This window comes from Populus euphratica, unplaced genomic scaffold, assembly GCF_000495115.2.
Source record: "Populus euphratica unplaced genomic scaffold, PopEup_1.0 scaffold1640.1, whole genome shotgun sequence".
NCBI classification, from domain to species: Eukaryota; Viridiplantae; Streptophyta; class Magnoliopsida; order Malpighiales; family Salicaceae; genus Populus; species Populus euphratica.
In genome coordinates this window covers 2413-21382 of record NW_011501470.1, presented here as the reverse complement: position 1 = coordinate 21382, position 18970 = coordinate 2413, and the positions used below count along the sequence as shown (strand labels likewise).

At 30.5% G+C, this 18970-nt stretch overlaps 3 protein-coding genes across 6 annotated transcripts in view; all 3 read right to left on the bottom strand.

The window, feature by feature from the left end:
* LOC105117938 (probable nucleoredoxin 1) overlaps positions 1–13363 on the bottom strand; it is a 14447-nt gene extending 1084 nt beyond the window's left edge. The window contains exons 1-5 of one of the 4 annotated variants that reach the window (XM_011015765.1): positions 13209–13363; positions 12403–12882; positions 11806–12285; positions 11076–11677; positions 10660–10960 (exon numbers count right to left, since the gene is read on the bottom strand). In XM_011015765.1, the coding sequence (XP_011014067.1) occupies positions 10918–10960; positions 11076–11677; positions 11806–12285; positions 12403–12882; positions 13209–13295 (1692 nt within the window). In that variant the 5' untranslated portion in view covers positions 13296–13363 and the 3' untranslated portion in view covers positions 10660–10917. Of the gene's footprint in view, positions 1–10659; positions 11051–11075; positions 11678–11805; positions 12286–12402; positions 12883–13208 lie in introns of those variants that run through there. The other 3 variants (XM_011015764.1, XM_011015767.1, XM_011015766.1) reach the window with 3 other exon arrangements.
* Positions 7–1219, bottom strand: LOC105117937 (probable nucleoredoxin 1). Its single transcript, XM_011015762.1, has 3 exons — positions 1020–1219; positions 215–693; positions 7–98 (listed from the first exon to the last, which is right to left on the bottom strand). Exons 1-3 carry the CDS (start codon positions 1104–1106, stop codon positions 77–79), a joined length of 588 nt encoding a protein of 195 aa, XP_011014064.1. The 5' UTR covers positions 1107–1219; the 3' UTR covers positions 7–76.
* A 2817-nt stretch (positions 13364–16180) lies between the features above and the next one.
* Positions 16181–18670, bottom strand: LOC105117939 (probable nucleoredoxin 1). Its single transcript, XM_011015768.1, has 5 exons — positions 18529–18670; positions 17825–18304; positions 17278–17757; positions 16701–17148; positions 16181–16305 (listed from the first exon to the last, which is right to left on the bottom strand). Exons 1-5 carry the CDS (start codon positions 18613–18615, stop codon positions 16181–16183), a joined length of 1620 nt encoding a protein of 539 aa, XP_011014070.1. The 5' UTR covers positions 18616–18670.
* Between the last annotated feature and the right edge of the window lie 300 nt (positions 18671–18970).

Below are 18970 nucleotides of genomic sequence, written 5' to 3'. Positions count from 1 at the left end.
TTCCACTAGTTTAGGATTGAACTCACGGCACATCCTACGAGCATGGGCTGAAAAATACAAGCCAACCAATTTTCCTTCAAGGTCCAACACAGGGATCTGCCATTATAGATAGCAAAAGTGTAAATTATGGCATCATCAGTAAAAATAGCAAAAAAGTGAATGATGGCATCATCAATTCAATTTCAAAACTAGCTAACTGAATGAACCATCCACCTTTTTTCCATCATTTGAAATCACGTAATCACGTGAGCTGGAAACCAATATAGAGCTTATGGTTTGATTCTTCTTAGCGTTCTCTTCTTGCTCTTTCAGGAAATTCAGTCTATCAAGGTTGAACGGATACCCATCCACGCCATGTTCCTTGACCGTGCTGACTCCACTATCGCAGGAAACCTTGCCATTCGTATCAAAAATGACGAGATTAGGGATCCCTCTTACTTTGAACACTTCCTTAAGACGTTTGCGGGTCTCCGTATCGGAGAAGGGAATAGCAAGCCATGGCATTTCGGAGAAGTATGTGTTGAAAGATTCATCGTCTCTGTCAGAAGAAATGAAGACCACCTCAAAGTCCCCTTTGGATGATAGCTGTTCATAGACTTCTACCAACAACGGAGTGAAATTACGGCACGGCCCGCACCACGAACCAGAGAAATAGACTCCCACGATCTTCCCAACCAAATTGCTGACCGGAACCTAAAAATTAGTTTCGAAAATTATCAGAAAAAAATACCAGCCCTTAACGAATCAAAATCTTTTTCATGGTTTCTTTCTCTTGCCATTGAGAGAAGCAACAAAAAAAAAAAGAGAAAAAAAGAGGAGCTTTTTCTTAATCATAAAAGCTTCAGAAATTGGTCATAAATTTGTTCTTAAGCAAGGCTTGCAGTCTAATTTAAACATGATATTCATCTTAATTACTAGAAAAACCTACAAGTTCATATAAAAAAGACGTCAACTTATAATAAGACAAGAAGAAGTAGACTTGAATAAAATCAGAGAAACTCATATGCTAAAAGCAATACCTGATCACCATTGTTTCGGATGAGAAAGTCCCTCCCTTCTGAAGAAAGAAGCGTTGAAAGGTCGAGAGAAACGTCTTCGGTGGCCATAGCGAGCTATGTGATGAACTACTCAAAAGGCTAGAACAATTGCCAATCCCAGTTGCTCTGTAATGGAACTTCGAGGCTAAGGCTCCTTTAAATTACCTGCACGCCCGGCCAAATACATTTTATTTGTTTTTATTTTAAAAATATTTTAAAAAAAAATTAAAAAAAATAATTATTTTTTTATTTTAAATTAATATTTTAAAATTATTTTAATATATTGATATTAAAAATAATTTTTTAAAAATAAAAAATATTATTTTAATATATTTTAAAATAAAAAAAATTAAAAGCAGATTTTAATTAGTCAACGACGACTTGGCTTGCGTCGGGTGATGACGAAGACAATATAACGTAGGTCCGCTGAAGTGGCATTCGCATTATCACGTGCTTCTACAAATCTCCTCTCGCTTTTTTCAGCCTTTATTTTGAATAATACAGACATGCTGAGTCACTTGGCCCCACAAACATGGCTTGTTTCTGGCCTTTATTTTTATTTTTTATTTTTTTATCTTTATCCTTGAGTTTTAATTTTATTTCATTAAAATTAATTATTTAAAAACACATTAAGGATGTTATTTTAGTAAATACTTGAATTATTAAAATTATATGTGAAAGATTATTTTATTAGATGTCATTTAATTTTCACTTTATTTTCAAATAAAATTATAGTTTTATAATATTAATATAATTTTTTTTGCACAACCCGTCATTATCTTTTTTTAACTTTGCATATATACTAATATAAATTATTTCTTGAAATATCATCTAATAGTTTAAATTTTTAGATTAAAATAGTTATTTCACGTAGTATTAGAGTTTTGATAACTAAACAGTCACAAATTCGAATTTCATCATTTCTGTTTATTTAATACAAAAATTAAACATAATATAATGTAAGTCTGTATAAATTTTAAGTTTAAAAAACTTTTATTTAAAGGTATATATTAGATAATAATATAAATTATTTATTAAGATCTCATCTAACAGTTTAAATTTTTAAGTTGAGATGATATGATTCAACTATCAAACAATAATTGATTAATAGCATGTTTAAAAATGTGATGAATGTTGTGTTTTAAAATAGTTTTTACTGGAAATATATTATAATATATTTTTTTAATTTTAAAAAATTTATTTTTGATATTAGTACATCAAAACAATAAAAAACTCTTTAAAAAACCATTATTTTTTTTTACATGTTAAACAAAAAGTATTTTAACTCTTCTAAACATCACATTTAATTATAAAAAAAGAATATCAGATTTTTAATCTATTTATCATATCATGAAACATAATGGTCAGTAATTAACAAACATAACAACAACATACAAAAACCATGTATGACACTTCAAATTCATCATAGCAGATTGATCAAATTATAACATAATTCCTATGCTTTTAAGAAATTAGCAGCTCACTCTTTTTATTTAAGTAATATTTTGATCCTATTTATTTTTATGTTTTAAAAATATTTTTAAAAAATTTTAATTTTTTATTTCTTTTAAATTAATATTTTTAAATCATTTCGATGTGTTGGTATCAAAAATAATTTTTTAAAACTATATAATTTTAATTTATTTTAAAAAACAATCACAGCAACATTTTTAAACATTCTTATTTCTATTATCATTTCCATTAACTATATAACTTAGTTCTTCCTCTGGTTTTACATTATAAAAATGCTAAACCATCATTTTAGGTATAAGTGCAGAAAAAGATATCTAATAACAGATTGATGGCAAAAAGCTTCTCAATTTCTTATTTTTAAAACACAGAAGGACTAATATATTTTTTATTTTTACCGCCGGCAGCTAACTTTTCTTATTTTTTTAAAAAGAAAGAACTAGCATATTTTTCATTTTTATCACCGAGAGTCGCGTATCATCTAAATTATACAATTTCTCTTATACGATGGCTCGTGTTACACATACAATTTTTTCAAGATAAAAAAATATTATTTAAATATTAAATTATATGATTATTCTCAATCAAATCAACAATTAATAAAAAAAACAAGAATAAAAAATTCTAATACCCTTGATCTCAATAAATTAAATTTTTTAGATTTAAAAATACATATGTAATTTCACTGTATATTAAAAATAAAAAATATCCATACACTCCTTCATGAAAGTATTGATTTTTTAACTTCTAGAGATATTTTTTTACTATTTTATTGTTTATTAAAATATAAAAACACCTTCAAATAAACCACTAATAACTAATTTTTATGTGAAATTACAAAAATACCTTTAAATCAAAGGTAGATAATTTTTTTTTTAAGACTATAAACATTATTTCACTATTATAATGGATAATAATATGACTCTATAGCCACAATGAATTTGCTTCCTTTTTTATTTAGCTTTTTCATATATATAATTAGTCAATGATATTTCAAGACTTGGTTGGTGTCGGTGATGACAAAAATATTATGATGTGTATCAGATGCTTCTAGATCTCTTGTTTTTTTCAAAAAGAAAAAAATGAAAAACATATTCCATTTTGTAATCTCTCTTCTTCGTTTTTTTCCCGTTTATATTATAGTTTTAGACTTAACTTGATAAGCTTTTTGTCTTTTTTAAATATAAAAATTTAGCTATTAAATGTATTTTGCGGCTTTAATGCTTAATGAAATCATTATGTTTCTTGATTAAAAAAAATATAGAGAGAATAAATGGATAAAATCTTTAAAATATGATTTTTTTAATTTTAAAAAAATTATTTTTAAAAGCATTATATCAAAACGATTAAAAAATAATTAAAAAATTATTATTATTTAAAATTTTAAACAAATAGTATTTTAGCTATCCTAAACACCCCATTTAACTATAAATAAAATCATAATATTTTTAATTTATTTATCACATCATGAAACATGATGGTCAGTAACCGGCAAACACAACACCACCATGTGAAAACCATATATGACACTTTAAATTTACCATAACAAATTGATCAAATTATAACATAATTCCTATAGCTCACTCTCTTTATTTAAAAGAAGTTATATTTTAACATGTTTATTTTTATGTTTAAAAAATAATTTTTTTAAAAAATTTGATTTTTTTTTATTTTTTCTTTACTTCAAATTAATTTTTTTTATATTTTTAAATCATTTTATTACGGTTTCCATTAACTATATAACTTAGTTTTTCCTTTAGTTTTACATTATAAAAGTGCTAAACCATCATTTTAGGTACCAGTACAAAAAAGGAATCTATTAACTGATTGACGGTAAAAGCTTCTCAATTGAGTAAATTTTTTGTTTTTAAAAAACAAAAGGACTAACATACTGGTCTATTGAAAATGTAAGGATTCAATAATAATTTACTTCAAGAAACAAATATGATGCTATTGTCATACCCACAAGTCCACTGGCACAATTATTGCTTGCATAAAATTCCAAAATTAATTATTCTTAATTTTAATATTTTATTCTTAAAAAGTTGTAGTAATGAAACGAGAGAGTATGCTAATTGTAACACTTAAGTAGAATAAAAAATTCACCATTTATAATATAATTTGAAATTTTAATTAAATTAAATAAGATATTAACCAAACTCGTTTAATAACTCGACAAAATCATTATCCTATAAAATTAAATTAAATAAAAATTAATTTGTCAATAATTTTGTAACCTAGATGTCTTTTCAAGTTAGTTTTAGATTAAGGAATGAAAATCTCATTCCAAATTATCAACCATTCAGAATCGTTGTGTCCAAGAGGGATGCCAAAGCACCAAAACTAAACCTTATTTATAATCCATCACCTATCAATACTGATGGAACAGTTCCCGCTTGTTTTCTACAGCTGTGCCAAAACCTGAGGGGTCTATGCCAGCCCAGAAGCCCAGAAGTGTCCTTCTCCCCTAGGGTAAAAGCCCAGCAGTGTCCTTCCCCCGTCGTAGGGTGGTCCATACACAAGATGGCCAGATACAGTAAGTGATTTCAGAATATACCTTTTTCAGACGGTAACAAGTGATAAGGTTTTATGGCTGTCCATGGCGAAGGCAAAGCACGTGAGATTCAGTGGTGGGAAGCTATGGAACGTGGCAAAAAGAAACTGGGAGAGCATGAGTCCTGCATTTCAAAAGAATCGTTGTGGAAACAACCTTTGCTTCTATGGCCCATTAACTTTTCTTATATTAAAAGAAAAGAAGACTGAATCACAACAACAATATTTTATTATTATTAAAATGTCAAACTTTTTGGCAGCGTGCTTCCTCGTTTTTTGATGTTGATATTATTATAAATTTTTATTTTTATTTTTATTTTTATTATTGTTATTTTTATTATTAAAAAATTTATTACCATCTATAATATTATCACACTTATTAATAATCATCATTATAAATTATATTTTCATTACTACTATTATCATCATTATTTTAATAACTAATATTATAACTATTATTTTTATTTTTATCACCACCACCACCACAAGTCTACAACTATCATTACCATCATTATTTAAAAAACAAAAACCTTAAACTTGATTTGAAGAATAAAATTAAAAATTATAAAAAATTTATTATCATTAGAAAAAGAATAAGAAATCAAAAGAAGAGAGAACAAATTGAAACTATTATTATTATCACTAGAAAAATAAAAAATTATAAACTTAATTTGAAGAATAAAACTGAAAATAATAAAAACTATGATAAAAAACAAAGAAAAAATTAAAAGAAAAGAAGACTGAATCACAACATATTATATATACAAATTAAAAAAAGGTTAAACTAAAAAAAAATTCTTAAAAGGAAAAATAATTAAAATATCAAAATCAAAACTAAAATGATTAAATTTAAAATATCAATAACAATGAAGTTCATAGTGCTTTTTAGAGGACATGAAGAAAACAAGAGGATAAAAAAAAAAATCACGGGTGATAAATAAATTATATTTTAACTACACACGCCATCTATTATAAAAAAAAAGACAATGAAACATCAAATAATATAACAAAAAAATAATTTTTATTACTAGAAGTTGCTGCATGCACTATCCAAATTAAACAACTACTCCCACACAATAACTTATTTTGTGCATGAAGTGATAACTTTTTTAAAATAAAAAATATTATTTAAATATTAAATTATATAATTATTCTTGATGAAATCAACAATTAATAAAAAAAAAAAGAGTAAAAGACCTTAACACCCGTTTGTAATCTCTCTTCTTCTCCGTTTGTATTATGGTTTTAGACTTAGCTTGATAAGCTTTCTGTCTTTTTTAAATATAAAAATTTAGCTATTAAATGTATTTTGCGTTTTAATGCTCAATGAAATTATTATGTTTCTTGATAAAAAAAAAAATAGAGAGAGAATAAATGGATGAAATCTTTGAAAGTCATTTAAAAATTATTCTTTTAATTTATATATATGCAATTGCATTTTTTCTATTAATTTTTCTTAATATAAATCAATCACCATATGTAAAGCTGAATTTAAATGAACGAACAATTAACTTTTATACGCGGGATCCTGCACGCGAAGCCTAGGAAAGGGCAATGGCCATGCCGAGAGACCTCGCTTTTAATAGAATTTTATGGCCGAGTCGGGGGGTGTGGGAATAGATTTTTATGGCCGACTATCATTTGGCAATGAACGGTATCTTTGAGTGGTGACTTTTCCGCAACCAAAAGCACAATTGATTTTTATTAAGGTTTTAAAAAAAATTCAATTCTCACCCGCACAATAATATTTTTAATAAGTGATCCATCTTAAATTATTAAAAATATTAAATACAAGATAAATTCTAAGTAATTTTAAAAATAACAAAAAAATTCTAAATAAAATAAAAAAATATCTTAATTCAATTAGATAAGCATAATAGTTTATGATATTTGTTGTAAGGTCTTTTCAATATTTAATTGATATTATATTTTAACTTTAATGTAAATATTCTATTCAATTTAATTTTAATGATCAAATTAAAAATTATATCTATTAATATAAAATTATATATTAAAAAAAATAAATCCAATTCACATGTAGGCAGGAAAAAAAATTGAATCCATAGATCTTGTAAAAAAAACAACCAAAATATCTTAAATTAATCATCAAATATCTCTTTAACCTTCTTAGCCCCTAACTTTTTAATAAATTCAATTAGCACATGTATTAGATCATATAGTGTTACTTGATAGGTCTCAACAACAATTTTTCAATTCATCCAAATTAATAAGAAAAAAATAAATGAAATTTGAAAAACACTCCCTCTAAAGAAAATGACAACAAAATCTTCCATCAAACTCTTAACCATCCCATTACAAAAAATCATCACAAACATAACATAAATAGTTATCTCAAGCTTCATACTACCATTTTATTAATTTTTTATACAATCAATGTTCCTGATATGACTTGATGTTAAATTTGTTGTTAATGACTTAGTAGATAACAAGACTTAGAAAATTTGATCTCTCATCTCCATAATTTTGAAAATAAATCTATTAAAAATTATATATATTATGTTGACAAGTCAACATAGCAATTCATAACTATTGAGTTTTTCAAACTAAAACTCAAAAGACAAATACATGTAAAATCCTAATGCCAAATAAAATCATAAAAAAAAGATCTCATAGAGTAATTTTGAGGATTATTTTTCATGCAATAAATAAAGTAAAGAGGTAGCTCTACCTCTCTTGTGTGTGTGTATTTAGTTATTTAGAAGTTAGAACATATTAAGATTAATAAAGAATGTATTATAGTAAACTAGCAATCGATAAACACAAAAGATGCAGGACTTTCCAATGCTCTGTTCTTTGATTTCAGCAAATATCAAAGGCTACAACACATATTGAATATTATTCTAAAAGCAAATCTTGACTTTGAGGAAATGATGATATGATTTGGTTACAATTACTTAAAATGTTGAAATTAACAAGTAAAAGCTATAGACTCCTAATCTTAACCCATGCAACTATAGCTATCATGCATAAAAAAAATCTTAGGGCAATTAGACTTGTGCTTATTCAAATTTATATATGAAAAAAAAAAATCTCCATTTCCTAAAACTTGCCAAGATTATGTAGCCTTTCTAGCACTTTGATGTATGCATTATAAATCTCAATCAAAAAGCTTCCTATAACATTGTTTCCATGATTGCACACGAATTATCACAACAATTAGCTCTTTAGTTTCCAATATTCACAATTAATAAGTAAATATAGTTTTTTTCCTTTGAAATAACTTGTTTATATCTACATAAAAAAAACAATAGAAGTCATAACTAATTAATTTATGCCATAACCAGCCCTAACATTAATAAAAAAAAAGTTACATGCTACATTTACAAGTTATATTCATCAAACATGTTACAGCATAAAAATAAAAAATATTTTTTTTACAAGAAAAATCAAACTAGTATGTTCTAAAAAGTGAGTCAATAAGATTTGTGCACATTATCATTGTCCGTATGTTCTAAAAAGTGAGTCAATAAAGTAGAAAATAAACTTATAATAGATTTGTGCACATTGTCATTCTCATTTTACCATAACTTATACAAACTCCTAATGTTTTACATAGAAACTTTTAAGACTAGAACTAACAAAATATGCAAACATGTGAAATTTTACTCCTATTCAAAACTATTGATTTTTTTTTTAACTCTTAGAGACTTTTTTATTTATTTTACTATTCATTAAAATATTAAAAATACAAAAATGCCCTCAAACAAACCACTAATAACTAATGTTCTATGTGAAATTTCCAAAATACCCTTAAATCAAAGACAAATAATTTTTTTAGTCAAGGTTATAGATATTATTTTACTATTGTAATGGATAATAATCTAAGTTTATATCCATAAAACTACAAGCCCAATTATTTTGATTCAATTGATTGCAAACATGTTCATCAACAAACACAGGTTTCTACTAATAGTCTAGGAGATTAAAGCTTTAGATCTTAATACTAGATCTAAAAATTTTAGATTTGAATATTTAACTCAAGATTCTTGAATTAGATAGGGTTACAAGGTTCAAATGATTTACTTCTATTGCATTTATCAGATCCAAGTACCTTGAATTTATCATTTTTTTCTAGCCTTAAGTTACTTGATTTTAAAATGGAATGTCAGATTCAAGACCCAAGTTAATAATGAAACAACAATAACAACAATAATTAATTTTACCCTTCAAATTAAAATTATAATTTTTTATAATAATAATATTTATTTTAAATTTAATAATATTAAACTTGCTTGGTCTAAGTTTTTATAGTTTTTAATCTCTACAAATAAAATTTATTATTTATTTATAGTGATAATATTTTTTTTAAATTTAATAATAATAATAATAATAATAATAAACTCATTTGACTCAAGTTCTTATAGTTTTTAATCCCTTCAAATTAAGTTTATGGTTTTTCTTTCATTATAATAATATTTTTTTAAAAATTTATTAATAATAATGATAATAATAATAATATTTTTTAATTTTATACTTTATATAAGATCTATGGTTGTTTTTCAATATTAATAATATTTATTTATTATTATATTAATAATATTAATTATAATATTAAACTTATCTGATTTAAGTTTAAGTGGATGTGATTGCAACGTTAGACTCAAAAGCTTTGAGTTCCTCTTAAACGTTGGATTCAAAAGCGTAGAGCCTTAGGTTTGACTATCATGCCTAATTTAAGTGCTAGGGTTTGATTGCTTTAACTTACTCGGGTACGTTGAGTTTAATAGTTATTTCAAGCCTCAATACTAGTTATTTTACAACCATATTATGCCCTAATGCTCAGGACATAGCACCATTAACAATCTTAACACGTACTAGTAAAATCTAAATTGATTATTTTATCTCTAATTATTTTTTTAATATCAAATATATAATCTTATCCCTCAGTATATACCTAACAAGATTTTTTAGTAAAAATAATTTTATCATGACACTGCTTTAATTTATAATAATTTATATCGAGATAAATAATGAGAGGGGGTACTGAGCCCTCCTCTTGGTACCTTGTAAAATAATATGGTGTCACGAGAATTAAGCGAATAGAAGAGCATTAAATTTACGGAAATCTTTTCCTGTTCCGCGAGGGGAAGGAGTTAGCGGCCTTGGTATAGTTGTCGGCATTCCTAACTTCTCCAGGGCCCATGAACTGATACAAGCAATAGCCTGCCCGTGATTCTGGTTTAATTGATTGCAGACATGTTCATCAACATAACCCAGTTTCCACCTGTTGGGATTTCATTTGTCTTTCTTAGTTCTGAGTTCGAATTAATGCTGCTTTCTTGATTCTGAAATCCGTCTCAGCAAGTAATGTGAGAAGGCAGAGAGGGGGGAAAATGACGATCCAGTTGCTTGGATTGGAAACTTTAGTTTCTGTTACGGTGGAGATACAATGGTTTCATTGTATAATGTTGGCAAGCCTAGTTTCTGTATTTTATCAGCAATACAATTACAGGAATATTTGCTCCAGAGGTGAAGTTGTTTCTTCATCCAGCTAAATAGAAACACAGAGAGCCGCACATGGGCATCATGCATACCATTTTCCTTTAGGAATGACGAAAACCTCAACAAGTGATGGAGATTTGAGAACAATCATCAACCATGGATTCTCAAGTTTCAAATGGGTCACAGGATTCACATAAACTTGGCCAATCCGGTTATTTATTTTTGGCATCGAAATACAGGACATGAAAATCCTTCTGCAACACACGTCTTAATTACATATCAATAACAGGAAAGACATCCACTATCTTCACACACATGCAACAAACATCTTACATCGCATGCTTATTACAGCAGAAAGCCCATATAAAACCACATACAAGGTACGCTTGCCTGCTTAAGCTCTGCGGCACCCATCTCCATCGCAGATCCTTCCTTCCTTCCCCTTTTCACTTCCAGTATCTTCATCTACCTTCAAAGCACACTTGGGGTGAAGATCAAAGTCACATTGTTTGCAATAGAAAGACCACCTATTTCCTGTTTCCTCACAGCCATTTTCCCTTTTCACTTCCAGTATCTTCATCTTCTTTCAAAGCACACTTAGGGTGAAGATCAAAGTCACATTGTTTGCAATAGAAAGACCACCTATGTCCTGTTTCACGACAGCCATGGCAAATATATGCTACGCGTTTAGTACGAATCAGCTCGTGCTCGGTATGAAGTTCGTGTTTCACTTTCTCTGGCCACCCCTTTGCCTTTTCCTCAAGCTCCTCCAATTGCTTTAGATGTTCCTCGGTAAATGGAAAAGCATCTGCCCCGTAAGCTGTCAAGTGCATCCGAGCTTCCTTGGTAATGGTCCGGCCACTTGGGCCAATCGCTACAGCTGCAGGAATGCCTTCAATTTTGAATTTCCGACCCAGGATTTGTTTCCTTTCATCACCAAATGGAAGGGCTAACCAAGGCATTTCTGAATAGAACTCGTCAAAGGTGGATTGATCGCTGTCACTTGAGATGAAGATCACCTCAAATGCATTGTCTTTTGCTTTAATTGTGTGGTATGCTTCAATTAGCTTGGGTAAAAAGGCACGACAAGGAGGGCACCATTGAGCTGAGAAGTAAAGAAGAATGTTCTTTCCACCTAGATCAGACACTCGGACCTAATCAAGAGGAAACCATTTGAATGATAAAAATACCTTTGCTAATGAATTCAATTCGAGATAATAAGCAAGTTATTAAGAGTAATGCAATAACGACATGCGATGTTAGCACAGAACAAAAAAATTACCTTGGATCCACTTTTGTCAATCAAAAAATCATTTCCCCCGTAACCCAAAACTGACTCAAGCGTCTGCGATTCCAGTTTTGCCTTTTCAATTGCAGCTAGCTCTTCAAGCTTTTCCGGTGTAAATGGGTAGGCTTCAATTCCATGGTCTTCGATGAGTTCAGCTACATTTGGGTTCAAAGTCTTCCCATCTTGGCCAATTATGACAAGATTAGGAATGGTTCTAAGTTCAAAATACCGCGCTAGCTTCTCGCAGCTCCTGTCCTCAAACGGCAATGCCAACCAAGGCATTGTCTCAAAACTCTCTTTGAAGTGTTTTTCCTCAAAGTCCAGAGATATTAGGACTACTTCAAAGTTCTCTCCTTTTTCCCTGAGCCTCTTGTATAATTCCATTAGTTTAGGAGTAAATTCACAGCACATTCTATGAGCATGGGCTGAAAAATACAAGCCAACCAATTTTCCTTCAAGGTCCAACACAGGGTTCTGCCATTATAGATAGCAAAAGTGTAAATTATGGCATCATCAGTAAAAATAGCAAAAAAATGAATGATGGCATCATCAATTCAATTTCAAAACTAGCTAACTGAATGAACCATCCACCTTTTTTCCATCATTTGAAATCACATAATCACGTGAGCTGGAAACCAATATAGAGCTTATGGTTTGATTCTTCTTAGCGTTCTCTTCTTGCTCTTTAAGGAAATTCAGTCTATCAAGGTTGAACGGATACCCATCCACGCCATGTTCCTTGACCGTGCTGACTCCACTATCGCAGGAAACCTTGCCATTCGTATCAAAAATGACAAGATTAGGGATCCCTCTTACTTTGAACACTTCCTTAAGACGTTTGCGGGTCTCCGTATCGGAGAAGGGAATAGCAAGCCATGGCATTTCGGAGAAGTATGTGTTGAAGGATTCATCGTCTCTGTCAGAAGAAATGAAGACCACCTCAAAGTCCCCTTTGGATGATAGCTGTTCATAGACTTCTACCAACAACGGAGTGAAATTACGGCACGGCCCGCACCACGAACCAGAGAAATAGACTCCCACGATCTTCCCAACCAAATTGCTGACCGGAACCTAAAAATTAGTTTCGAAAATTATCAGAAAAAAATACCAGCCCTTAACGAATCAAAATCTTTTTCATGGTTTCTTTCTCTTGCCATTGAGAGAAGCAACAAAAAAAAAAAGAGAAAAAAAGAGGAGCTTTTTCTTAATCATAAAAGCTTCAGAAATTGGTCATAAATTTGTTCTTAAGCAAGGCTTGCAGTCTAATTTAAACATGATATTCATCTTAATTACTAGAAAAACCTACAAGTTCATATAAATATGACGTCAACTTATAATAAGACAAGAAGAAGTAGACTTGAATAAGATCAGAGAAACTCATATGCTAAAAGCAGTACCTGATCACCATTGTTGCGGATGAGATAGTCCCTCTCTTCTGAAGAAAGAAGCGTTGAAAGCTCGAGCGAAACGTCTTCGGTGGCCATAGCTAGCTATGTGATGAACTACTCAAAAGGCTAGAACAATTGCCAATTTCAGTGCCATGTAATGGAACTTCCAGGCTAAGGCTCCTTTAAATTACGTGCACGCCCGGCCTAGGAAATAACTATTCTAATTAGTCAATTTCAAGACTTGGCTGGCGTCGGGTGATGACGAAGACATGATGACGTAGGTCTACTGAAGTGGTATTCGCATGGACACGTGCTTCTAAATCAATCATCATATGTAAAGCATAGTTGAAATGAATGAACAAACAAACTATATACATTGCATCTTACATAGGAAGCTTAGGACGGATGAAGGCCAAGAATGTAAAATAAAACCTATACCTCCACTACCAATAATGTAATATATATATATATATATATATATATATTGAGAAAAATAAATCATGAAAATTTACCTCCAGCTCTAGTCATCCAAAGCTTCCCAAGTCTAAAAAAAAAATAAAAAATAACACAAACCTCAGTATAATATAATTCACATGTTAATTAAATTCTAAAAAATATCAAGAGAATTCTGGATTATATTTTTATCCTAATCTATTTTCTATAAAATATGACTTGATAATAATCAAATTTAATAGACAGGCTAAAATCCAAACTTGATGGAGTTCTTGTTATACTTCCAAAAATAGAGTTTTTCAATAATAAAACTCTTAATTTTTTTTATTTTAATTGTATATATTTAATAATTATAAATAAAATTATATTGTGTAATTGAGCCACATCATGACTCTATATTTCAACAAAGAGACCCCATATGTCATTATACTCTGTAATAAGTCTTGACTTTCCCACTCTCAAAAGCGCACCATACACATATGTCATTGTACTTTATCGAACACTCCAAACGTAATTAAATTAGACAATTAATTGTAAGTGAGAGAAGTTAATGAATTTCCACTCTAAAATGTTCAAATTCATTATCCGCTTTCAACTTTATCCTGATTAAATCAGGTTAAGTAGATTACTTTCTTCATCCGTGGGTATCCACTAGATATCCTAATCTATTTTTTAATTAATTTTATAAAAATAAAACCTAAACTAAAAAAATAAAATAAAAATCCCTCATTTGTGAATCATAAAACCATTAAATTAAATATAAAACTAAGAGATGTGGTTAGTTTAGTGTTGTTGCACTGCGGACAAAAACTCAAAATATCACGGGTTGAAATAGTGTTTTAATTTATTTATTTTTGAAAGTTTTTTCATTGGAGTCATCAAACACTTTTAATTTTTTTTTTGACATTTCATTAATCGAGAATTTGAACTTATTGATTGGTTTTGATTGGTCTTCTATAATGTTTTTTTGAAAAATTAAATTTTTTTACATTTAGGGTGATGTTGTATTTTACAAAATAAAATCCTATTTTATTACATACAAAAATTTAAGACTTGAGAGGCCAAAATTGACAGTTAGCAAGAATTTAAGCGTTTTTTATTTGATAAATGTTCATTTCCCACAATTTTATTTTGAAAATTTATGTTCGGATACAAAAATCAATTTTAATCATATTTCAGTCTTTGAATTTTTTTTAAAAATCATTGAAAATAGCAAGGAGAAAGAAACACATACACTGACAAGGTTTTGTTTGCAAAAATAGCTAAAATGTGTGTCAAAGTGTTATTCTTGACAAGAAGAATGCTACCATAATGTTTTTAAGCTTTATATTGCCAAAAATAGGTTAAATTTTGTGTTTTAAAATTATTCTAGAATTTCTTTTAAGGTAATTGATTAGTTTAAAGATAATCTAAAAGTATCTATAAGGTGTTTTTAGATTAAAATATATTAAAACTAAAATTTTAAATAAAAAACTCCAACTCAATTCTTCAACCACTTTTGTATGATAAAAAAAGAAGAAGCAAATGATGTGAAAAAAATAAAAATAAAGCAAGCAAATAATTGTCATCATTCTTCAACCATATGATAAAAAATAAAGCAAGCAAATAATTGTCATCTGTTTTATTTAAAAAAAAAATAATAAAAAACAAATACCATGTCATCCATCAAAGAAAAAAATTAAAAAAAAGACAAATACCATGTCATCCATCAAAGAAAAAATAAAATGGCTCTTTCATCTTTTGGATAAGCATGCCGAGTCACTTGGCCCCACAAACATGGCTTGTTTTTAGCCTCTTTTTTTTTTCAATCTTTATCCTTGAGTTTTAATTTTATTTCATTGAAATTATTTATTTAAAAACACATCAAGGATATTATTTTAGTAAATACTTAAATTATTAAGAATATATATGAAATATTATTTTATTAGATATCATTTAATTTTTATTTTATTTTAAAATAAAAATATAATATTCTTTTTATAATATTAATAAGAGATTTTTTTGGACAACCTATCATGATATTCCTTGTCTTGGCACAGTCACTGTCAAAGACTATAATAATAGATTCCATACAGCCCACTGAATATCCTGCAAATTCAGTAAACATATAAGACACCGTGGGGATGATAAACATACATGCTAGGACTCGAACCCAGATAAAATAGAAAGAAACAAGCCTTTCCACCCGCTAGCCAACCTATCTTGATATTCCTTGTCTTGGCACAGTCGCTGTCAAAGACTATAATAATAGATTCCATGGAAAACATTAAGGGTAAGATTAAACTACTAAAAAATAATTGACTAAAAGAGTCTATGGAGCCAATTTTCTTAATAATTGACTGCGATTCTTTCTCTAAATTACCAACCATTCAGAATTGTTTTGTGCGTGAGGATGCCAAATTACCAAACCTAAAACCTTATTTATAATCCATCACTATCAATAGTGATGCAAGAGTTCCAGCTTGTTTTCTGCAGCTGTGCCAAAACCTGCAGGGTCTATACTAGCCCAACAGTGTCCTTCCCCCGTCTTAAGGTAAGAGCCCAGCAGTGTCCTTCCTCCGTAGTAGAGGGGTCCATGCACGAGATGGCCAGAGATAGTAAGTGATTTCAGAATATGCCTTCTCAGACTGCAACAGTTGATAAGGTTTTGTGGCTGTCATGGCGAAGGCAAATTTAAAGCACATGAGATTCAGTGGTGGGAAGCTATGGAACGTGGCAAAAAGAAACTGCGAGAACGTGAAACATGCATTTGAACATGAAGAAGTAAATAAGCTGAACATAATTAATGGGCCATAGAAGCGAAGGTTTTTTCAATGGGTTCAGACTTTTTGGCAGCGTGCTTGATTGTTGTCGCCGAATTTCTTGGCAGTGTGCTTGCTTGAATTGTGGATGTATCACATGGATGATATTTTCGTTCTTATGAGGCATCAAATAACACGGTGTCACGAGAATTAAGCAAATAGAAAAGCGTTAAATTTACGGAAATCTTTTCCTGTTCCGCGAGGGGAAGGAGCTAGTGGTCTTGGTGTAGCTGTTGGCTTTGCTAACTTCTCCAATGAAGTTCGTGTTTCACTTTCTCTGGCCACCCCTTTGCCTTTTCCTCAAGCTCCTCCAATTGCTTTAGATGTTCCTCGGTAAATGGAAAAGCATCTGCCCCGTAAGCTGTCAAGTGCATCCGAGCTTCCTTGGTAATGGTCCGGCCACTTGGGCCAATCGCTACAGCTGCAGGAATGCCTTCAATTTTGAATTTCCGACCCAGGATTTGTTTCCTTTCATCACCAAATGGAAGGGCTAACCAAGGCATTTCTGAATAGAACTCGTCAAAGGTGGATTGATCGCTGTCACTTGAGATGAAGATCACCTCAAATGCATTGTCTTTTGCTTTAATTGTGTGGTATGCTTCAATTAGCTTGGGTAAAAAGGCACGACAAGGAGGGCACCATTGAGCTGAGAAGTAAAGAAGAATGTTCTTTCCAACTAGTTCAGACACTGGGACCTAATCAAGAACAAACCATTTGAATGAAAAAAAATGCCTTTGCTAAGGGATTCAATTCGTGATGATAAGAAAGTTATTGAAAGTAACGCAATAACAACATGCGAGGTTAGCATACAACAAGAAAATTACCTTGGAGCCACTTTTGTCAATCACAAAATCATTTTCCCCGTTAACCAAAACTGACTCAAGCGTCTGCGATTCCAGTTTTGCCTTTTCAATTGCAGCTAGCTCTTCAAGCTTTTCCGGTGTAAATGGGTAGGCTTCAATTCCATGGTCTTCGATGAGTTCAGCTACATTTGGGTTCAAAGTCTTCCCATCTTGGCCAATTATGACAAGATTAGGAATGGTTCTAAGTTCAAAATACCGCACTAGCTTCTCGCAGCTCTTGTCCTTAAAAGGCAAAGCCAACCAAGGCATTGTCTCAAAACTCTCTTTGAAGTTTTCTTCTTCGTCGTCTAGAGATATTAGGACTACTTCAAAGTTCTCTCTTTTTTCCGTGAGCGTCTTATACAATTCCACTAGTTTAGGAGTGAACTCACGGCACATCCTACGAGCATGGGCTGAAAAATACAAGCCAACCAATTTTCCTTCAAGGTCCAACACGGGGATCTGCCATAATGTGAATTAGGCATCATCAATTCAAGTTCAAAACTAGCTAATTGAATGAAACATCTACCGTTTTTCCATCATTTGAAATCACATAATCACGTGAGCTGGAAACCAATATAGAGCTTATGGTTTGATTCTTCTTAGCGTTCTCTTCTTGCTCTTTAAGGAAATTCAGTCTATCAAGGTTGAACGGATACCCATCCACGCCATGTTCCTTGACCGTGCTGACTCCACTATCGCAGGAAACCTTGCCATTCGTATCAAAAATGACAAGATTAGGGATCCCTCTTACTTTGAACACTTCCTTAAGACGTTTGCGGGTCTCCGTATCGGAGAAGGGAATAGCAAGCCATGGCATTTCGGAGAAGTATGTGTTGAAGGATTCATCGTCTCTGTCAGAAGAAATGAAGACCACCTCAAAGTCCCCTTTGGATGATAGCTGTTCATAGACTTCTACCAACAACGGAGTGAAATTACGGCACGGCCCGCACCACGAACCAGAGAAATAGAATCCGACGATCTTCCCAACCAAATTGCTGACCTTAACCTAAAATTAGTGTCGAGCTAAATCATTAGCCCTTAAATTAAGAGGGTAAACAAAAATTGAGGCTTTTCTTAATCATAAAAGCTCTTGATATTGGTCATAAACAGGCTCGCAGTCAAATTTAAACATGATATCCATCTTATTTACGAGAAAAACCTGCAAGTTTAACAAGACAAGTAGAAGTAGATCGCATAAGACCAGAGAAATCCATAAGCTAAAAGCAGTACCTGGTCACCATTGTTACGGATGAGAAAGTCCCTCTCTTCCGACGAAAGAAGCGCGGAAAGGTCGTGCGAAACGTCTTCGTTGGCCATTGTTAAGTGATGAACTCCTCAAAAGGCTAGAACAATTACTGCTTCCAAATGCTATTTATCAGGACACACTGGGATGGTTCCTTTTAAGTTACTTGCATAGCAAGCTTAGGGCATTATCAATTTGTCATACGTCAACGATGACATGGAAATTTGGACGGTGATGACAAAAACATCTGTCTCGTTATCTAAATTCCAGTAGGTTCGAGAAACTGGTATTAAACATGCTTTTCCACACCTCCTTGTGCTTTTTTATTTAAAAAGAAAAAGAAAAAGAAAAAACATATTCATTTTCTTTTTAATTTCTCTCTCTTTTTATTTTTTTAGTATTCTAGTTTTATCCTTATTTCTTTTCATT